This window comes from Macrobrachium rosenbergii, chromosome 33, assembly GCF_040412425.1.
Source record: "Macrobrachium rosenbergii isolate ZJJX-2024 chromosome 33, ASM4041242v1, whole genome shotgun sequence".
Taxonomy (NCBI): Eukaryota; Metazoa; Arthropoda; class Malacostraca; order Decapoda; family Palaemonidae; genus Macrobrachium; species Macrobrachium rosenbergii.
In genome coordinates, this window is record NC_089773.1 from 335644 (window position 1) to 359941 (window position 24298).

General features: G+C 34.9%; 1 protein-coding gene across 1 annotated transcript in view; it reads left to right on the plus strand.

Moving 5' to 3' along the window:
- Positions 1-23668, plus strand: part of LOC136855761 (hepatoma-derived growth factor-related protein 2-like) — a 203265-nt gene extending 179597 nt beyond the window's left edge. Inside the window, exons 14-15 of the mRNA XM_067133118.1 lie at positions 8677-8815; positions 20493-23668. Coding sequence (XP_066989219.1) covers positions 8677-8815; positions 20493-20560 — 207 coding nt within the window. The 3' untranslated portion in view covers positions 20561-23668. The remainder of the gene's footprint in view (positions 1-8676; positions 8816-20492) is intronic.
- Positions 23669-24298: the final 630 nt, after the last annotated feature.

The following is a 24298-nucleotide window of genomic DNA, read 5'->3' on the forward strand; positions in this document are numbered from 1 at the left end:
CTTTATTGGTCACTGAATGCCATTCAGAAGTGATTGCATTAAGATTAGCCATCCCATAAATTTGAAGTGAATATAGTTGTTCTTTGGGTGATGTTTGGGTATTTAGAGTTGATCAGTTGTGTAAATTGAAAATATAATATGCAACAATTAAGGGGGTTCAAAGTTAAACAGTAGCTCACTCTTTATTAAGTTAATGCCAAATACATTTTTTGAGATCTTTTTTTAGTGTGTCAGTGCTTATTTTTGTTTTAATTTTTGTGAAAATTATAGTGCTTATTTTTGTTTTAATTTTTGTGAAAATTATTCACATTTAGTATGAGTGAGTGATAAATGAATCTTGTGTAGTTTTATTGTGCAGTGAGAAAAGAATTTTGCTTATGTAGTGAAACCTTGATTCTAATGTAGGATTCATGATATTAAATGCTTTCAAAGTACAGTACTGTCAGTTCATGTCATCTAGGAAAATTTTAAAACAAACTCTATGTGAACAAAATTTTAATGATATTTTATAATAAAATTATGATGAACTTGATTGAAGTATCTGTAAAATGTCCTTGGGTTTATGTGTATTTTTAATTTTTGTAGGTATGTATTAATGACATTTATATCCCATAGGCTTTATGCATGAGGGGTCTTGTGAATTTTGATGTATGAATCATTCGATAGGTAAAATACTTGGAATTGCTAGGATAGTGTAATGAACACAGGAATGGAATGTAAAATTTGGCCAAAGGTTAAGCAGTGGGACCTATGAGGTCAATCAGTGCTGAAAGGGATATTGAGAGTAAAACAGATTGAAAGGTGCAACAGGAGGAAAACCTTGCATTTGCACTATGAAACAATTGGTTTCTAGGAGATGGTGGAAAGTAATATGGAAGAAAGAATATGAACAGAGGTACAGTAAAAGGAATGAAGAGGGTTGCAGCTAGAGGGTGAAGAATGGATGCTGCATAGAACTTTGAGTAATGCCTACAGTGCACTGTGGTGCACTGATAATAGCAGTATCCCCCTATGGGGACATAACAAACACATGGTGGTAATTAGCAAAAGGCATAGAAATGAAATTTGTTCATATTTTTTATAATTACTATAGGTGATGATTGCAAATTAGTAAATTTGTAAGTAGCCTTTTGTTAAGGTCAGTATGAGCACTCATATGGTTGTTTAATATTAGCATGGGTTAATGACAGTAATATTAACTTGAAAACAGCGTGTCCTTGCTCTGTTAAGCTAATCTAGGCTCTATAAATGGTTGCATAGTCCTCAGCATTGTGCCAATAATGTTGTCCTGGGTGCAAATTGAGGATCTACAATGAGAAAAATGTTGTAAGGTCTTGTCCAGAAGTATGCTCAGTGGTCACGACAAAACTTTTATAACTTTTATAACCTTAGCATAATTGTAAAAAAAGTATGCTTAGTTGGAAATCATTTGCAGAACAGTTATACCTTTCAGTTGTCAAGAGTCATAAAAGGATAAATTACAGACTGTGGTACATGCAAGTGAATTGGCAAAATATGGTTCAGTCTTTCATATTGCTGTAGGCAATTGGTAAAAAAAAAATTGAGTATATTTTACAACAGAAAGATAATTTCTAGTGCAGTGTGTTCCATTGCCAGACAAGTTTGCGTTATAGTTATGATAGCATAACCTGAACCCCCTTCAGGTCATCATCAGGAAGATAGCATGTACAACATGAAAACTTGGTAAGTAATATGTTTGTCAATGCCAATCCACAAGATTTGGTTAACTGTTGGGATCTGTAAACATTCTTGCATGTTCAGATTTGTTGGAGGAAGTTGTCTGTCCATGAGAACTTCTGCCAATGCAGTTAGTCATGTGAAAGCACTGAGTTAGAGATATGCAAGATTGAGATAACTTTGTAATTATCAGCACCTACATGGAAGTGGCAAATGAATTTTTAGCTTTTTCGATTTTATAATCTCTCATACATTTGCAACTGATCAAGGAATTTCAGTTTTGTTTGATAGGTGTTGGATAGAATTTCTGATGTATTGGGTTGTATTATGTTTATGGTTTCTACATGTCGATGGGGTGTGGTCTCATGACAGTGTATCAAATTGCAATATATTTTGAGGTTTGTGAAAACTATGTGGAGTAAGATTTACCAATATTTTAAATGTCTTAAATGTATGAGAAAAGCAAATGAAGATAGTTAGTTGGAGTACTATGATGTGGTGGAAGTCCAGATCATAGAGGAGGTAGAGCATCTCTGTTACCCTGTTTTGGGGGGCCATGACTGTGAAGCAGCTATTTGGAGGATCATAAAAAAAAAAATGAGTAGCAACAGGCTGGATGAAGGGGGTTAACAACAGTTTTGGACTACTGCTAAATAAAACATCCCATTGTTAGAGAAGGATCTTAAAATTTGTGACAACCAAATGCTAAGATTCATGAACAAAGTATAGTGGGAAAATCATAAGTGGCAAAGAGTTTTAATGTTCATTCATTGAAAGACCACTGAGATCTCAAAGACTGAGATGGTTTGGGCTTATGATGATGATAAGAGATGAGGAGCAGGTAGTCAGAAAAATAACAGATATGGAAGTAACAGGATGAAGACCAAAAGGACTACCTAGAGAATCATGGACAAAAAACACAAACCCTAGATCGGATGGGAATTCAAGTGCAAAGTGCACAAGACTGAGAGTGGAGAGAGCTCACTTCCTATGGAACCTCTTGAGGGAAAACCTGAGGAGGATGATGATAGTGTGTGATGTTTGGCAAATTTTCAGTAAGATTTGCTGTAAACATCCTCTTGTGTACAAGACTGCAGTCTCATGCACTGTAATTATCACATGTTTTTCCCATGACATTTAAGTCAATATTTTCAAGGTGTAATACTTATTGCTCCATCACCACCACAGAAGATCCTATTACTACTGTATTGAATCTGTTTCAGCTCCTCTGTCCCCAAAAAGTTAACATTCATTGGCATTTGGTCATGGCAGCACTGTGGGATGTACTGCCTGCAGACAGAAGATTAGAGGAAAATTGTAAAGCAAGGACAAGAAAGAGAATAACAAATGAATGCTTATGAGAGATGAGAGAAAGAAACAAATGAATGCAGAGAGAGGGAGAAAGAGAGAATAAGAAACGAATGGAGAGGAAGAGAGAGAAATAACATACCCTACCCTTTCATCAGTTAATGCTCATCAAAATATATGTTAGAATTTCAGTTAGGCTGAGCTATTCCTTATCGCTTATTATATATCTTGCATTTTAGTTACCCAGGTCAAGGTAAAATTGGCACACCATAGAAAAACATATCTCAATTGCTCCAACAATAATAGATTTCTTGTGATTTCCCTACTCACACCAGCCTTGCACACTAATAATGTCTGATCAGTGTGTCAACAAAATAATAGACAATACTCCAAGTCAGAACCAGTTGATGGTTATAAGGTTTTCTGGGTTAGTGGCCAATAAATTGCTGCATGAGAGGAAAGGAACAAACTTATTTCGAAACCGTTGGAAATAAGGTGCTTCTTTCAGAATCACGGGGAAAGCATTTTTAATGCTTAGCTACATTAGGCTCACATAATCATTTTTAATTTTAAATCAATCTTTTTTCGCAATATTTTATACATCGATAAAATAGGGGTTTCCATAAAATACAGCTTGATTTTGTTAATAGCCAGTTCTCCCACCAGAATTTTAAAAAGCAATTGTAGCATTACCCTCCCCTTCCAATGCACTGAAGGTCTAACCTGTTTTCTTCTTATGAGTTGATTTGTACTTAATTTCATACAACAAACAATATAAGGAAAGTGAGTATGAGATCAGCATGAAGGAAAGACAATGACAATTATGACAAATTCTGATAGAAAGGAATTTTGTAAGTTCTGATTGAGACAGTTGTGTGTTTTTTTACAACTCTGTTCACAACTTAATGACTTTTATCAATTAAAGAAACATTTACGAAGAAAAAGACATGACTGCAACGTGCTTGTTAGACACTGGTGGTATGAATGGGGTGAATATTTCTAAGAAATCGTAACAAACCTAAGCGATGACTCGAGTATGTACTGTAGTACTGTTACCTATTATATATAGGCTGTCAGTTATAAAATGCCTATAACAATCGCTAGTTAAAAAAATGTGCAGTCGTTATTGGGCATATTTACAATAGTTTCTTACATCTTACAGGATGCTTGAGTAATATATAGTTTATTAAAAGCAAGAAATTTTACATCAGATAAGTGCAGATTGCCACACTACAATAAAAGCAATAGCAGTTCAGTTTCAGCTCAACTTTGAATCTGGAAGTTGATTAGAACATTTCCCATGGCCCTCTTCCTTCTCTGGTTGGTCATATATGTGTACCAGTATTTCGTACTGGTAATTAGTTTTTAAATTATGGCTTGGGTGTATCAGTAGTAACTCAAAGGGACATATCAATTAATAAAGTTATTTTTGCATTTTTTGTGTATAATCCTGTGTCTTCCCTATAAATAAGTGCTTTGGTAGGAATTCAAAGTCTATTTGTGTACATTTGAATAAGATGGAATTAAGCCAGTCAGCAGCTGATAACCATGAGCAGTGTTGCCATGACAAAATGTTAATGAGGATATTATTTCGATGACATCAGCTGACACCGACAGACTATAGTTATTCTTTATTCATTAGCCATTAATTTGAGGTAATTCTGTAAATACTGTAAGGAATTTCAAGGCAGTGTATTTTATTTTAATCATAATGAATACTACTATAATTTTAGCAAAAGCTACTCTGTATCAGTAATTGTCAAGCTGAGAATTGTTTCTCACCTAGACTAAACAAGGTTGATGATCATACAAGAGGGATTCTTGTCACATCAACTTGTGTAAGATATGATCTTTCTTATGGAGATCTTGATTATTATGAAAATGCAATGCACAAACATTAACTTGAGTCATTGTATTTATCAAGAACTGAGAAAACTTAGAGTGAACTTCAGCCATTCATTACAAATTGGAATGCTGGAAGACTTGCAAAGGGCTATTATACTAGAATAGTTTAGTTTGTTGACCAGTAGATCACACACTTAAATGCCTTGAAGCCAACTAGAGGACAGCATTTGATGTCACAATAGCTATGGCACTGGAATCTGCTGTTAATGTACATAACAGCTTTTCATTTCTCTGCCTTCTTAGGATCCAGCAGACTTAGATGTTAATGGCAAGTTTGCAGGTAATATGATAGTGTTTTTCTTTAAGAACTACTTAAGCTTTATTAATAATTACTGTTAAAAGTCGGGAAAGCCTTATTACTAATTACCTTTAAAAAGTCGCAACTCCAGTATCAGCATATGCCATCTAAAGTATCTTTTGTGGTATGTTTTATGATTGCTCAGAATTATTCATAAGGTCATCTCTAATTTGGATATTTTTATCCTAAAATTTGGATTGTTGTGTTCATGTTTTTCTTAACTGCTCAACTTCATTAATCTTATCTCTCTCTCTCTCTCTCTCTCTCTCTCTCTCTCTCTCTCTCTCTCTCTCTCTCTCTCTCTCTCTCTCTCTCTCTCTCAATATAGTTGTAATGACATAATACATGTATATAATAATTTTTTCTTTTAAAGTCAGTGGCATTGTTTGCAGATACCCTCTTCTTATCAAGACTTTGATTCAGTCTATACTTTTTCTCTTCTGGCAAGCTTCTCAGAAATAAGGAAAAATCATTTGGGATTCTTTCCATTTACTTTTTTTTCTATCCAACACTAGAAGAATTATTAGAAAGCATGGAGATCATGCATAGAGAAGCCCAGTTCCACAGATTGCCAATACCGGAAGTTGGGAGTATAAATCAACAACGGCCTGCGTTAAATATACAGAGGGACACGGACTTCATCCTCCCTTCTTCAAGGAAACCACAGGACATCCATGAGAATCCGAAGGGAGACACAAGGGAAAGAACACCCCAGGACACCACTAATGACAACGAAGCAAATCAAGACTATCGGCCAGAAACAGGAATCATGCCCTTGAATGCAAGCCTTGGCATAGGTCGCATCCTACAGAGAACAAGAAACGCGGACCAATGGAAATTATTTTTCCTTATTCCTGAGAAGCTTGCCATAAGAGAAAAAGAAGTATAGACTGATTCAAAAGTCTTGATAAGAAAACAGTACAGTATCTACAAACAATGTCATAGACTTCATTAGAAATTGCATAAGGAGAGAAAATATGCCCAAATAGCATAATTTTTCTTGTTTCATCCTGTCAAGGAAAAATAGATCTGGTCACAATCCAGTAAACCCATTGTGCAAGCATTACATTGTGTACCTTGTGGTCACTTAAGACTACAGTGAATCAGCTGTGGACAGAAAGAGACAAAAATATAGATGTGAATGATTAATTTCAAGTTATTTTGTGTCACTGAAGATTGACTAGAATAATATTGTAAGGTGATGTTGAGAAATAATTTTTTATAACACAAAACATGTTTCTTGCAAGTCCATTAACCATATATATTACCTGCCCTCCATGCAACTGAAATTTTGTAGCTTTCACTTTGTTTTCATTTTAACTTTTACTTTGATTTTGCAGTTTTAAGTATGGAATCTCATAATTTTAATATGCATACTTGATCTCTCTAAATAATCATGACCTTGTGAGCCATACACCATCTCATTCTTTCAGTACTTTGCTGTGTGCTGGAGTTCATTAATTAACTACCAAACATGCAAATTTGTTTTGTTGTTTAATTAGTGTGTCACTGCATGTCAAACTCCTATATTTTTCTTTTGCCCTTTCTGCAAATTTGAACAGTTCTTGAGAAATAGAACCCAAACTTAGTTTTATCAAGATTGTTGCAGACAAAATTTTCCAATACTATATCTTTGAAAAGCCACCAGTATTTCATTGAATATGGAAGCTGTACCTATTTTCAATCCCAGCTTTTGTGAGCCTCCACACATGCAAAAACTGGTATCTGCGTCAGCCATAGTCCTGCGCATGCTGTTGAAACTTTACATTTGTGTCTGGTTTTAGGGTTAATGTTTGCCAGCAATGAAAAATATGACAGGGTTTTCTTTGACATTACAAAATTGTTGTTGGTGACTTTTCTTGAGTGAATTTTCCAGGATTGATGAGAACAAGTCATGTCTGTGTGAAAAGCCACTATCACCTACCTTATAAATCTAACTGTTGCAGAATGCCCCAGTACTTGGCTTCTGTTGGGAAAGCTCATAACTGCTTTTGAAGTAAAGATGTTAAGTTCATTACCATTTTGAAAGTAGATAAAGTAGAAGTGGTATTTATGATAATCTATAATATGAACAGTAACCCTTTCAGTGACCAGGCATTTGAGTCAGATTTCCCCCAGCTAGAGCTGTGATTAATGATATTTTACTTTATTCCCTGTCAATGAAGCTGGTATTAATTTAACTTTCTTGTGGTATGTTAAAAAAAGGGGTCAAAATAACGAGGTGAAGATTGCCGAAAATGAGTGAGTGGGGATAGATTTTAGATTACACTTCAGTAATGTTGAGGGGTAACATACATCATTTACTCTTACCCAAAATAAGAAATAATTACTATATACATGTGTATACTTATGGATTTGAACTGAATAAAGCTGATTTAACACATTTGCACATCATCGTTTTAATTAAGTACTGTATAGAAAAAGCACACTGCAGAACTGTTCCCATTGGCTTATGTATTTGAAAGAAGCCAGATGATTTCACTGAAACCTGTATCCAGTTTAGAAAAAGGAAGCAGATTGCACAATTTAAGTAGGGCATTGTAAATTTTACATTTTTATTTTTACAGTTTTTTTCTCAGAGTGAACATTGGTTTTTAACTCAAGCATGGATTGATGACCTCTGGCGTGAAGAGAAAAATCTTTCTATTATTATTCAAAATTTGAGAGTGAAGGAAAAGTATTTTGTTGTAAAGTGCTTTCACCATTCTTGAAAAAGGATTGAGTAAGCTGATCTCATATACTTTCAAAGAATTTGTCAGATTTAAAGTAGCTTTGGTTGTAGTAGAAAATATTATTTGTAGTGCTGAATGTTCTTCATATGTATTTACCTATAACCAGTTGGACTTTATGTAGACATTTTCTGTATTTTAATATTCATTTGCTATTATTTTTTCAAGTTTCTTTTTAACATTTTTCTTTGATCTGTAGAAGATAGCTGAAATGAGGCATCCACAGAGTCAATTTTCTGTATTTGAGAGGGGAATTGTTGTAAGCAGAGTTTAGGTGTGTATGCATCTATTCTTACCATTGACCTCATCATACAAAGTGGCCATCACCTTTAAGGATATTGGAAATGTAGCTAATATATTTGAAACTGTTACGATGTTAGTATTTCAACCACAACCTTTATTATTTTTCCACTGCAAAATTTTAATAATTAATTGATATATACTGAAAAGGGTTCCTGACATGGTATTAGCTCATTCGGTGGTGATTTGTTTCAGCTGACCGTGATTTAGCTCTGAAAAAAAAAATTAATGATATTTTGTTTCAGTAGAGTTCACAAAATGCTCATCAACTAATCGTATTCTTCATTAAACTCAGACAACCAATTTGAGAATTACATTGCCTCAGGTAATAGCAAAGCTGTGTATATTCATGATTTTCTTGTTTACTTCTTCATGTATGTTTACTAATATGAAATTAACTTGGTGAATTTAAGAAGAACATGGTTCACTCCTCCACAGTTGCTGTTTGTAGTACCCGAAAGCCAAGAATGGGACTCAATGTTTGCAGAGAAGGTGGCAGAATTTGATGATGCCTGTATAAGAGCTGGGATTTCAGAAGAATGTAAGATTTCATTGGTTCGAGATCCTACCCATCACAGTAAGTAGTGTTAAACGCTGATGGGAGTTTTTAGAACTACTTTGCTCTTTGTTTTTCTTATTCTTTTTATTTTATAGATGAATGTGTTTTTGTCTTCTTATTTTTCTTGGGTAACATAGTCAGTTTTTCTAGTAATGTAGTGTTGTCTTTTATCATTGAGTTCATTAGTTATATGATGTTGGTTGAAACTATTAGAATTTTTTTTTTATTTTGTGTTTTAGTCAAGATCTTTTGTTTATCTATTACAGTGGTGAATTTTCTTGTTGCTGTTTCTTTGTTTATTGTCCTTTATGTGATCTGTTCACACCACTTCAATCTTACTTTTCATTATCTGAAGTTCTTTCATGGATGATTGCTAGTTTACCTTCCAATTCATTGAGACAGCTTATTCATCTTAATTGTTTACATTTTCTACCTTCACCAGAGGGTTGGAAGTCCATCATGACTTAAGACAGTACATGGGTAAATGTTTGTTATGTACTATTTGATTTATAAAGCTTACAGTGGATTTTGGTAATTAATAATGGCTAGCTGGCTTCTTTCATAGGCTTCACACTTTCATGGTTATCCATCTTATATGGCAAACCACTCTCACATTTACAGTTGTCATACCCAACAGCTATCTTTAATTGAGTAAAGGGGGAACGAACCATTCTAGTGTATGCAAGTGCAATGTTTATTTTTTGTATGTAAATCTAAAAATTTATATTATTCAGAATGTTTCTCCAGCCAAAAGTTAGTGGTATCACCATCATAGAGCTTTTCTCTAGAATATTGCTGTAGCAAAATGTGTGTGACTGTTTAGTCTTTTAGCATATTACATATAATATGAATTAAGGGCTTCCCTCAGAATAGATGATCTTACCTCAGAGGGTAAGAAGAATAGGTTCTTAAGATCCCTGCTGCTGCATGTAATAGATTTGAAGTTTGGTTATAATGGGAGAATATGTTAGTTATACATTTTCAAATAATTATTTAATATCCAGTACTCTATAGGAAATAAATAATTTCTTCAGATTTGAGAATACTGTACACATTGATATGCATCATGTGTGAGGATGGGGTTCCAAACAGTTTTGAGCTTGATATAAGCCATGGTCTTTGTTATTTGTAAATATTTAGTAATATATTGCAGTGTTGCATTTTTTACATCACAAGACTATGTAAACTGTTGCTGTGAATTTTTGCAAGTTACTATATCAAACTTTTGTCTGACAACCAACAACAAAGAAAAGTGGTTTACAGTTGAAATTTTGAAATTAAATAAAAGAGATTTGTATTAGTAAGGTTTCTACATTTCTGTGGAAGAGGTGTCTTCTGGCAAATCGAAAACAAGTGATGCATAATGCAATCAATGACAATATTTAAATACAACTCCTCTCAAATTATAAAGTTGTGAAATAGCAATTGATTAAATATGTGGACAGTGTTACTTTAACAAATAACATATATACAAATAATTTATTTCAAAGAAACTAGTGTAACCAAGTCATGCTTAAACAGAAGCTTTTTGAAAAGTTCATTTTCTTCAACTGTACTTTTAAGTTTTCCTTCAGAACATGGTCATAACTGGACTGTGAGGAAAAGCTGGGTAGGAAAGGGCATAAAGAACCATGAGATTGATCTTGGTAAAGTAATTTGGGAATTGATCAAGATATACAGTAGTACTTCCAGTATGAAGAAATATTGATATATGAAAGATACATGTCTATAAATGTGATTATTGTAGTTTTAACTACAGGGAATGGTTTTCTGTGACTGCGAAGGGAACCACAGTGTTCAAGTACAGGAAATGACATTTGATCATCATCTTACTCCCTAGTCATGTGTTAATCATGGTATTTTGAAGAAAAGCCTATTTTTTTTAAATAGGAGAATAGGGAGGGCTGCCAATAATAGACTTTTGTTTAAAAGAAGAATAGGGAGGGCTGCCAAAAAACCTCAAAGCCTTCTGGTTCCTGAGGAAGCACATAATAGTTGATACTCGGATCCAGCAGTGTAGAGAAAGGAGAGTTGTTTCAGCAGTTGTGCTGAGGTTTAGCCTTCATTTGGCTAGCAAAATCTAATGATGAGCACCTTGCAATGGTAATTTTTATCCATAGTGAGTGATTGGTGGATAAAACCAGTTATGCCAGGGATTGGAGATTTAAGCTGAGACTTAACCTTTCGTTGGCCAGGAAAGTCTAATGAAGCACACCTTGCAATGGTGATTTTTATCAGTTTTGAGTTTTTGTTAGCCATCAAGGAGAGGGTAGAAATTTATATTGTTTTGTTTACGTCATTCTGTCACCCTTTTGTGTGTTCTGAGGTTAACTTGTTTTGATTGAATTGTTCTTGACATTGGTTATAATAGATGTTGAATTTGGATGTGGTCTTTTGTGGAAGCTTCATGTTAAATATCAAAAAATTAGAAAAGGGAAGCTTTTTAATTCTTTCAGGTTTTAGGCACTTGCTAACTTTGCCCTTGCCAGGGGCACTTCACATTTAGCCTTCAGCAATAATTCAATCTTGGCAGTTATTTTTTATAAAATTATTTGTGATCAGATATTTGTTGTGTTTAGGCCTTCTCTGGAAGGATGCTCTGTGCACAAAGTAGTTTTAATATATATTTTAATTTTTTAACAGGCATAATTTTGTCATTAGGGTCTTATCAGTTGAGAATTTGAGTGATGCAATTGTGTCATTGGAATCTGAAAGGGTTAAAAAAGGATGATGATCAGAAATAATGAGGGAGTGAAGCTGGCCTTTTGAGACCTGTTGCATCATTGAAAGTCACAAATCAATGGAGAGATGGCACCGGAAGCCTACTTTAAGAAAAAAATATTAAGCCAGTTTTTTAGAATTTGTTTACTACGTTTTTTTTTTTTTTTTTTTTTTTTACAAATAATGCAGAAAACAAGATTAGAGAGAGAGAGAGACTGTGGCAAGAAATGTCCAGTACAGAGAGAGAAAAATTATAAAGGACAATGCAAAAAGAAAGAAATAAGGAGCATGTCTGTGGATTTCACTAACTGTTGGGCTGTGAGAGTCAAATCCTGTGCTGAATAAAGCTCACAACTTCAGCTGAATTGATAACATCACTTTCCTGTGGAGGCTAAGACAGGAGGGCAGATTTCTTAAGTTATTGCACCCTGCCACAGCAAAACCTTGGGGAGCCAGAGACAAGCCAGGGTAAGGTGCAGTGGCTTGCAGAAGTGGTAAACCAGTCACAGAGACAGGTGTAGTCCGGAATGCAGGCTAGGTTGGGAATGTGAGGAGAATGCACATCCCATGGGCAATTCAAGGAGTGATCCCAGCTCAGGCAGCAGTTGGGGCAGTGCAAGACTGAGAGGAAGGCAGATTACAACTGAGTCAGAGATAAAGGTCCATTTCCCTTGTTGGAATTGGGGCCAGGCAGAGCTCTACTAGCTTTAGAGCAAGGTGGAAGTACATTCTGGGACATATTGTTGAAGAAGATCCATTCCTTCACTGCAGCTGCTGGTGAAGGACACTGACAACCCAGAGAATGAAGAGTTCAAAGTGGCACTAACTGGAACCTTCAAGGAATGACATTTGTAAATTAATGAATTTTAATTAATTTCCTCTCAGCTTTTCAAGGTTTCAGTGGAAATATCCAAAAATACATGTATTAATATCCAAAAATACATGTATTAAGAAATAGAAAAATTAAAATTACAGATGTCTTCGAGTTATGGTAGGTTATGTTCCAGTAAACCTGTCATAAAGTGAAAATATTATAAGTTGAAAATGCATGTAACTCTGGTGTCTGAGGGTAATGGATTCTGTGCTGTAGCCTTAAGCCAGATTTAAAATTTTTTGTTTTTTGTTGCTGAGGTATTGTTGTCATTAAGTATAATTATATCTCAGAATGACAGTAAAGTCATGAATTTGACAATGAAAGTATTGAAATGAACATTCTGAAAATGACACAAAAAATTATTGCCAAAAAATAGTTGGAAATGACAAAAAGAATAATGCCAAAAAATAGTTGGACAAATTCTCAAATTAACAGTGACAAAACTGTACCTGTTCTAAAGTTTTTCCATTGAGTTACAAGCATGAGCTTCGGAGTGCATTATATTTCCACCAAAGAATGTGATTGTTGTAGTCTACGATAGTACAAAAAAATAATGTAAAAAATTATGCTTGCACAAAGAAATGAAAAAATTAATAATGTACTATAAATGGACTCATTCTGTTTCTCACACACCTGTTAACTTACATGCAGCTTAAAATTATTTATTCAAAGTTATTTTTTGTAAAAATAACATTTAACTTACAAAAAATGTTCATCAACATTCTCTGGAGCTAAGTTTTTTGTTTCTCTTCTTCCAGAATGAATTTTCAACTTATTGTACTGTAGTTCTCAACTAACATCCAATTACATCTAAGTATACATAGAGATGCTATTACGTTTACTGTAATTCTTAATAGAGTGTAAGTGCTGCTATATATAAAAAAGTGAATGCCTTCATAAATACTGTTATACTACAAAGGAAATACTGGCCTTTAGTAAATGCTAGGGCTTGTAAGTCAAGCATGATTGGGAACTATGATCATGTCTATGTTTCGTAAACAAGAAGTTAGGCTAACCCGATTTATCCTTTCGGTAACCTCAAATTATCTGTCAGTGTTAAAAAGGTCATTGCATAAGTTTCAATAACAAAATTGTCTTAAAAATTATTGGCGTAATGCTAATTATCACTTTTCAAATGAAAAAATAGCACAGCAATTACTATGTAGCCTAGTGATCTACTCCTAACTTCACACCTTGCAAGAAGCCTACTGGCTCCCAGTTTAAACAGATATAAGCCTACCTGTTGAATTTTTAAGGAGCTAAAACTTTTCACTGGGTCTTAAAACTAAGTACTTAGCTTGACTGGTGTTATGATGAATGAAAAATGCAGAGTCAAACACAGTTTCCAGAGCAAAACCTGGGGACTAGGGAACTCTTGGACAGACCAGAGTGCAGTGAAGATGGCCAGCATACGCTGTTGTAAAATCTGTGTGAGACGTAGTTAGAGCTGAGGCAGTGTTTGTAGGTCAGTAGATAGAGCCCTCCTGTCTTGAGTCCTTTTTATGCTGTCAGTGTGCCAACAAGCACTAGTCTGGCTAAGACCAACTGTAAGAGAATTCTTTGTACAGTAAATGGTTGGTCTGTCCTATGAAGCCCTGGGGGGACCATGACAGTGTAACTCCTCTGAGGACAAACAGCGGCCACGCTATCGAAAATACTGTATAATTAATGCAAAAGTGATTGTAAAAATTCCTTTAATCCTATGATTCTTGACTGACTCTGACATAAGCTTGATAGTATTGATTTCAACATTAAGTGGAAACTTCATGTTTAAAAATGTGGGTTTATTGTGTGCTAATATAGTTTTGCACAATATTTAGATTGTCAGTTTTTTACAATTTTTTAAAATAAGAAGTGTTGAAATAATTATCTCAGCAGGCTATTAATTTGTTGCTTATCCTTGAAGATAGGCAAAATTTCTGATTGTGAAAGTCTAAGTTCCTGCAAGATACAAATGGATGAGCATATAGGCATTCTACCCTCATACTTGCTGATTATCTCATGTTTATCCTCTAGAGTAATAGCCTTCCCACTCTTATTCTCTCAAGGAGCAGGAGAGACAGGTTGACATTTCATAGACATGATGAATACTTGCAACAACAACATAGGTACAGGAGGGTATGAACAAAAATACAGAACATTATAAAGTACAGGTTGTCCTCTGGTTACAGCTGTCTCGACCTACGGCGTTCTGAACTTATGGCACTTTTTCAGTTATATTCATCAAAATATCAGTTCCGCGTTACGGCTGATGTTCTGAAGTTACACCGCTGTAACTAGGTTTATGGCGTTGTAAATGCCGTAACTAGGGTTCTGAGTGGCATAGCTGTAGGCACTATAATGAAAACTGGTTTATTACCAAGGCAAAGCGTAAACTCTCTCTCTCTGACTTGTGGCACACCACTGGAACGCACTGCCGTAACCCGAGGACTGCCTGTACTCGGCAACTGTTTGGCAGATTGAGAGGAGTGCTGCAGCTTGTTTGGGGTTGCGAGAGTATCATACTTGGCATCACTTGCTTGGGAAGAAATTGAAATTTCAAAATTTGGAATACGATTTCTTGCTGATTTCGTATTTTCATATTGCCATCATAAAATTGAAGTAACCTAAAGAAAATGGGTACAACTTCATGACTGACTGTATTGTGGGCCACTCAGATACATTGACCTGGTTAATTTGACCAATAGATTTTTTACTTAATGAATGCTAGAAAGAGGATGACATTACCAACAGGATTGTTAGCCTTATCCATAAACAAACATTTGTAATGACTGTAGTTTGAAAAGATGATAAAAGAGATTTCAGAACCAGTACTTTTTTAAAGGTTTCTGTTTAATCTTGCTTTGAACTGCTGCTCATGACTGGGAGTTGTGAAAGCACCCTCTGGTGAAGAGTCATTTTTCAACAAGCATTGTTCGTTTCTTTTTTCCATTTCCCTTGCATGACTTGTGAATTTGAATATTTAATCTGGCACTTTTACTAATTGTTATTTATAACCTTCTTCCTAACTCGCGTGTTTATATGTTAAAAATGTAAATTTGTGTGTGATGTAGTATACATATTTGCATATTTTTGAGTTCTCACAGTTCTTCAGAAGTACAAGAGTATATTTTTCTCTCAAACTCATTTAGTAAATTATGCACTGATAGAAGGTATTTGAGGCAAATTCTGTTCCATCTGTATGTTGTTCATGTTGAATGGGTTGTAAGGTTACCAGAGGGGTTACAACCCAAGGAACCTTTTACATATTTATAAGAAGGAAAGTATCTCCTCTATGTATTATGTATGTATTTTTTGCATTAAAATTTGGAAACATGGATGTATTTTATATAAATTATGTTTTTGTGTACATCACTAATAAATTATATCAACACAGTACTATACACTAGTTGGTTACATGATAGAAGAATGCTATATCGTAAATATTTACGTAGAGTTTGATAATATACATTTTTAAAGGCTGCTTGAGGAATAACTAATGAAGAATTTAACACCAGAATAATTTGAACTGTTTTTTCTGTTTTTGGAAGGATATATTCTACCTGAAAATTTAGTTTACATTTACTATACAAATCATCTAACTTGCGTATTCTGAAATACCTGTTGAGGGTGAAAAAACCAGGTGTATCTTACACAATAGCTGTTTAACAAGCGAGGGAGAAGTTACTGTACTTTTGTAAATCTTCTCATGTCCACTATGGAAGCCCATTACAGCATCATTATGCTTTCATTCTTACTTTGGTTTAATTGAAAATGGAGTTGTACACCAAGTGCTTCTTTAGAACCAATTTCAGATACATTCACAAATCTTCAGTCCTTTTTTATATACACTGATTTTTCCAGTTATCAAATGTTTTATATGTAAATATTATTAACATATTGGTGTTGTATGTGGATGTCCCAGTCTTTACTCACCTGGTTTTTGCTTCACAGCCTAAGCTGTTTGCCAAGAAATTTAGATTATACGTTTGGGATTTAATATTACATGCCTTGTATTAATATTTGTTACATGAACCACTTAATGCAGAAGGTATCCATTACTAGAAATGTATTTTTATCACTGTCTTTTTCATGTTTCAGTACTGTAGTAGTCCTTGGGAGAAGAGGTTGTTGAGGTGTTGCATAAATTCGTGTTGCTGTCCAAGTCTTGGAGATCCTGTCTTTAGGGCCAAATTAAATAAGACTGCTCCTAAGACAACAATTACTTTAATGGCAGGGACTTATCAGAACCTTGGGAGATCTTGTCTACTTCAGCTAAAGATACTTAGTATAGGGCTTAAACATCTTCATTGGCTTTAGAGTTTGAGAATCAGTTTTATATTCCACATTACTGGCTTGACTGCCCATTCTCTTGAAGTTCTGGGTCAAGCATTGTGCAGCAGGTCTTCATCCTCCAATTATTATGGGCATAAATGATATTAGACGAGATCAACAGTACCAGTACCCTGGAGGTCTTCTGTGCACCTACAAAAGGATGTTCACAATCATGTATTGTGAGTATTTATATGGAGGAAATGGGCAACACCTTTTGTTTACAGTAGTTTTGGGTTGACCTGATATGATATAAGTTTTAAGTAAAGATAATGTCAAGGAAGATGCAACAGACATAGGCCAGCTTACATAGATTGGTCAGAGAGACAGTCAGCATGATACTGGACATTAAGGAACGAACCAGTCACCTGTCTAGTCGGCCAGTCCTTGTGAAAGTAAGAGATTAGTAAATGTATCATCTTCCAACACGTGGAGTGCACAGCTAATCACAAAAACATCTAATTTTCTCAGCCACAGTTTTTTTCAAAGACAATTTCCCATTATTGCTGGTTGTCTATGAAATAAGCGTAACTTTTTTCATGGAAAACAGTATAAACCGAGAACTGACGAGTAATTCATCTATTCTGTGGTGATAACCTGTGCACGTGATATTTCAGGTTAAATGAGTTTAGTGACCTCTACCTTAGACCAGATGATCCAAGTTCCTCAGTCAGTCTCAGCTGTTTATCTTAAAAGAGGGAGTTCCTGTTTACATATGTTGGAGGATACACTCATTGGCTAAAATATTCATTCAAAAATCTGAAATGGCAAAAGTGTGGTACATCACCAGTTGCATTGATGTCAGTCACTAATGAAAAAGGCGATTGTTCAGACAGCCATAGCAAGGAATGTGAGGTTGCCATGAATTTAGATAATATAAGGGACTCTGAAGTCACATGATAGTCCTGTATGTGATGCAATCAGTGTTGACATATGTAGCCACCACAGAAGAACGGATACCATGGTGGTTTTGTCCGTAACAGTGGTGAAAATATATTTAGGAAAATGATGGCTTTCATACCTGGTTGTTCTGGGCTATTCCTGAGTACAGGGATTTTTGGCTTTGGCAGGTTAGATCAAGGGTATTTTCTGTCTTTAATAACAAGGCAGCAAGGTTGAAAGCGCATCTGTTTGAAGTGCCAGTGGCCTCCCCTCCCTCACTTCTAAATTCAGTTTCCAGGCTGGCATCCAGAGGGGTATTTCAGCTAATACTATATTTTATCAAAGAGCTGTACAGATCTACATGTTTTTGTGGGGTCAAATTGTCACAGTGGAGCATATTTCAGTCGGTGGATCTTGGGAAAATTTATGAGTTGATTGGTACCACTCCAATTGTTACCAGAAAGTGACTCGAGAGAGCTGACCCAAACAGGTGCTATATTAGACAAGAAGCATCAGCATCGATGCCAGAAATCAAGTTTACATTATGTAATATTGCAGAAGGATAGTGCTAGTTCACTACCATCACAGACAATTTTTACGTAATGACCTGTTGATGATACATACTAGAAAGTGAAGGAAATGGAAGAAGCAGTTGAGCCATATAAATTAGCATTTATATTAATGAAAAGGCAAAAGTCAAACTGAAATCACAATGTACTTTCCAAAGAACAGACTTAGAATCCCAACCTTTCCCTCCACCTCTACCATCACAGTAGCTCCATGACCAGCCACTCTTATGATACAGAATGCATTGAAGAGGATGTAGATCCTGACCCACCTTCATTTACATTCATTAAATGCTGTACAATTTATAACATTTGTCTGTTTTGTGTCTGTGTTCATGTGTAGGTGTAATAACTTTACTGGAAGGCAGACTGCATAGCTTATAGGCACAATTACAAGGGACTTAAACCCTTGGCTGGGTTCAAGTCCTCAGCATTATCAGAGGACCTTCTGTTGTGGGAGGTCCATCATGAAAAACCTTGAAGCTTTATATGAAAACTTAGCTTTTGGAAGGCAGACTGCATAGCTATAGGCACAATTTTTGATGCAAGCCATGTTAAAATGTTACTCTAGCATTTGTAGGAGTTGAAAATATGACACCAGAACTTGAATTTAATATCTTAGTGGCCCTGACTTTATTTCAAAGCTTTGGCTGTCCAGGGGTCCTGACAGTTCTGAATATGTAAACTATCCTTTATCTTGTCTTTGGGATATCAGAATGGAAGAGACCTTGCTTTCAGTTATAGCTGTGAAATAGTACAGCCATGCCACAAGCTTTTGCTGCCAATTTTCCCTTATTGCCCAGTCAGAGCCTACAATATTCTTGCAACATGGAGCTGCCAGAAGAGCCTCTAACCTCTGGTGCAATTTAAGAATACTTCATTCAGTTGAGTAAACTTGACCATATTCAATTTATACATTGTTGGGATTGCCAGTTCACCATCTATCTTAGACACATTTATTCCTAAGTGTGTTGTTTAAGGAACACATTGAGTACCCTACAGTTGTTTCTCCTTTAACACAGTACATCCTTCAGCACATCTTTTTTCAGTGGGTGTGGAAGCTCACTCCTCTTTCACCATCATGCCAATACAAAAATAACCATGTTTAAATGTTTTACATACAACCATGGCTATTTAATCATACGTTTTCAAGTGGGTTAATTTTAACGATATGATACTGTCTTTGCATTATAGAGTTATCCCAGTCAGAAATCTGATTTCTATTCGAGTTGCTTTCCTGCCAAAGTATATACAGTACAGTAATCCCTCTTACCTCCTTAATTGGTCCAAGTTGGGTTGTGGGTATATCCAAAGGCTGGGTATGATGTAATGAATATTCTATCCTGTGCTAGGCTACCACAAATTCGTAGCCTAACCTGTGCAAACACTAAATCACAAAAATGTTTAGTCCAAAAATGAGAACCATCACTTTGCTGTTGCTTGCTTCTTTAGCTAAGTTTCCCCACAAAGTAGTTAACATAACAGAACTGGCAGGACACTAATAGAGTCCTATTAAGCTTTTGGTTGTAGTACTTCTGTTTACTAACAGAAGTATGTTCATTATCAATTCCTCATTTAGTAATTCATTGTCACAGGATTTAGTAGTCTCATTGGCATCTTTTTATTAGGTATGGTAACTTAAGCTAGTCCTGTCTTATTAGTCTATTGAATCCACCTGCAAATTGAGGAATACAGTCTTCATAATCAATGCAAGCATGGATTTATTTTGTAGATGTGTAAGCATATTCTTGTTATACTTTCAGCAGCCTTTGGCACTGTAAGTAAGGTGTCTGTCTACTTAATCTGTGATGTGTCTTGTGATCTGTGAGGCAGTGTTGAGGGCATTTGTTTAGTTCATTAGTGGCATTTTTGCTTTGTTCCATAAAATAATTTATGGTAAAGTACCTGAGGCTTCCATATAATTTCTTTTGTTATGTCTACATAAAGGAAACTTCAAATAAACGGTACCAGATGAGTGTAGGAAGAATTTATTAATAGCGTGAGAGGAAGTGATGTTTTCTGAAAGCTGTGAAAAGGAATGCAAGTCATCATACCATCTCTTATTGCCCCCAAATAAAATTGTAATTGTGAAGACTGTGAGACTGAGATAGTAAAGAAGGGCCCATCTAGTATAGAAATTTAAGATAATGTTGCCAGTTTTACCAAAATATTGAACTTTATTATGATTTGCATCATTCTGAATTTTTTCACATTTTACACGCCAACAGTGTGTGCACAGTAGTATGTTGACAGAAGGTATTTTAAAAACCTTCTAGTTAATGTACCCTGACCCATGTCTGCTATTTCCTCAAACTCCTTAATTAGGATTTTTTTCTTCCAGTTGATGGTTCACAAGAAGAGGCTGGAAACAGGGGAAAGGAAAACACCAGTCCACTAACGAAAAGCTGAATTGCAAACTTACGTAAGGTACGAAATATTTTCAGATTGATCCATATTTAGTACTTAAGGCTTAATCTACACGTCAAGATGGCTAACTTCCAGCCCAAGAAGAAAAAGTACAGTTATGATATTGTATTTTCTTTTTCCAGAAGTGATACACCAATATGGCTTATGTTGAGATATATATATATATATATATATATATATATATATATATATATATATATATATATATATATATATATATATATATATATATATATATATATATATATATATATATGTGTGTGTGTGTGTGTTAAAATACTGGAGCTGAAAGGTTTATGGACATTAAAATTCAATCAAATTACTTACAGTTGCCACCTTGTGAATTACTTCCCTTTCAGGTAATTCAAAATTAAGAAAATGGTGTGAATGTATTTTGTAATGAAAATATGGGAACATTGGTTTATAACCCATTTATGTTGGCCAGTTTTTTCATGAATATGACATACAGGCAACCTGTAGTAATAGGGATACACAAGAAGTCTTGTTTTACAGGAATAGGTCAACATTTACCATTGTGTGTAGTTTATTATTAAATGTGACCCTACTGTTACCACATTGTCATCTTGAAGTAAACATTCATTTTTTTAACATAGTATATGCAGCCACTACTTCGAACAGTGTTCGTCTCATGGACTGAGTGCTGTACTGTATCAGTTAACATCTGAGAAATGTCAATTTTATGGAATTTGGAAGTTTTCTATTGTATGAATCTTTACTTCAAGGCAATTTTGATGTTCAGATGTAGATAACCTTGTGAAATGAGGGAAAATTTTGCATTTAGAGGAGAAAGGTATGTATCATGCAGGTCTGTTATTCCTGCCATGGGTGCCTACTGAAGTTGTCTGCTTATGAACAATATACTGTTGTGTATTGTCTTGAATATTTTGTAAACGGCCACTCGTGTGTGTTATCTTGACTTGGTTGACTGGCTGCTTTTTACGGGTGGATCTCTGTCCTTGGGTATTGTAGTTTTTTGTTTTTTCCCTAGATATCATCTTTGGGATTACAGTGATAAAAGTTATTTTAATTTGAATTATCCGACAGGATTTGGTGTTTTTTGAATTATTCATTGTAAATGCTGTTTTCACTCTGAGGCAAATACTTTTATTGTAGGAATTGGCCAGCAATGCACAATGATGCAGGAAATACACCAGACTCAGCTTTCATAATCTACAGCCTTTGATTAGAATACTCTTGATGCTTTGCAGGAAGGAAAAACATTCATGTAAATGTTTGTAAACCTGAAAAATTAAAAGGAAATTCAATTGACCCTTGCACTTGTGTTGTTTTGCTGTCATATTATTAGTCAAGTTTTTTTTATAGATGTTGAAGGGTACCTTGTAGTTCAAAATCTGGAGGCGGCCGATAGCAGCTGTAACTACAGTATTATGGTACACAGGTTCACACTCCATCTTTATCTTGCAGTTATAAAAATAAGGTCCCACAGTGTACTTGGGAATTAACTGAAGTATAATACTGAATGAATAGTTTTCCCTTTTACTTTTTCCTGTTATCTTTTACCAAAGAATAAGGCATAGGTTAACACTCTTATCCTCTGCATTTGCTCAAGTCCCATAATCTTAGCATTATGTTTGCCATTGCAAAGAATATTAATATTTGAGTTAACAAAAATGGTAATGCTATATATATCCTGTCAGTCCTCATCTTATGTAATGCAATTTTTGGGAGGTTTTTAGTGGAAAATACAGATGATCTTCCTAGTAAAAATAAAGGATAAAGTTTTGAAAACTGGTGATTAGTAGTTACGATGGTCCTGCACCACTGTTGTTGGAAGTGAGTAGAAACACATTGGAATGATGGAATCCAAGTGACAAGGTACTGTTTACTAAATTTATTTTGTTGGTTATTTGTAAGATTGATGCATATTGCTTGTCCACAGTGAAAAACTGGATTGAAAGTTGTTTAGAGAGCTAGCTTTATTATACTTTTATTACATTTTTATTTATATTTCTCTTTGTGTAAGAAAATCTATACATATTAAGATAATAAAACTGATCTGGCTATCTCACAACAGTTTTATGTTGGAAGTCGAATCTACTGTTCATATTCATGTTTTTGGGATGGCAGTACATCGTGTCTGCATCTGGTAGTTCAAAGTTTTGATTATCTTTATATTACACAGGGTTATTTGTAAGATGATGCATATTGCTTGTCCACAGTTAAAAGCTGGATTGAAAGTTATTCAGTAAGCTAGCTTTATTATAATTTTATGACATTTTTGATGTATACTTTTCTTTGTGTAAGAAAATCTATACTTATTAAGATTATAAAACTCATCAGTCTCGCTATCTCACAACAGTTTTATGTTGGAAGTTAAATCTACTGTTCGTATTCATGTTTTTGGGATGGCAGTACATCGTGTCTGCATCTGGTAGTTCAAAGTTTTGAGTATCTATATATTACACAGTCACTACAAACCTTGTTGCAGTCCAGCAGTTATCTTTATCTGAATATTGAAACACAAATTTTACTTTCTGTCTCTTATAGGAGCAGAATTTAGATGTGCTTATGTAATTGATTTTGGAAATTGTGCCATATCAATATTAGTAATGATATTTATCTTGATATCTCATAAATTTCTTTAGATTCCCCATATTTTTGGAACATATGCAGCAAGGAGTTTCTCCATTTGAATACTATACCTATTGTAATTAGAAAGATTGTTATCAAAATTCCTGACAGTGAACTGCCATCCCCAGTCTCTCTGGTCACTGTAGATTGACAGAGGACACACCTGTTAGTTGGAACCAAGGCTAAGCACCATAACTATACAGTGATTGTAATATTCAATCCAAGTGATGTTACAAGCACAGGTGGATCACCTTACCTTTGTTCTTGGCCAAGGTACAATAGGCTAGGGCACCTTCCTTTACATATGAGACATTCATTTTCTTTCAGAATCCATAGTGAACAAAATCTGGAATATGTTATGTACTGTATTTTGGGCAGATTCACTTGAAAATATTGACACTTGACGTGTAAGTACAAAGGTGCATATTGTAGTGATAATAATGTATAAATCTCAAATAAAAGAGCCATCTTAACTTTTATATCCTTTTTATTGTCAAAATCCAACCAAATTAACACAGACTGAAAATGGTGAGCTACTCTTATTCTTAGAAAGTACTGTATTCACTGCTGTGAGCAACAGAAAAACAATCAAGTAACTCCCATAAGAAAAATTGAAATTTTTCAATCTGTATATTTTCTAGATATACAAATCTACAATCTCATTTTTATTACCTTGTTAAAAGTTGGTCAATGAATCTTGTTGACGGGTAGGGGACCTAAGCACCCAGTTGGTATCCAGTGCCATTTTTTCCTTCACCATCAGGGACATTTGCGGGGTTAGTTAGCCCTTTAACGCCGACTGGACGTATTTTACGTCGACAAAAGTTGTCTGTCGGGTGCCAAGTGGTCGCAAAATACGTCGACTACAAAAAGTTTTTTTTTTAAGTATTCAGGGAAAAATAGTTGTAGGCCTCGTTTGCGAAAAATTTTAAATCACGCGCCTTGAGGGATGCTGGGAGTTCACGGATCACGCTGTTGTTTTGTTTACTAGCGTGACCCAGCTGCGCATGCACGAATTTCTTTCTTATCCCAGAAGAAAGCATCAGCTAACTCTGCTGAAAATCTCAGAAATTCTTTAGTCACTTTTTCGTAATTTTTGCACCGTTT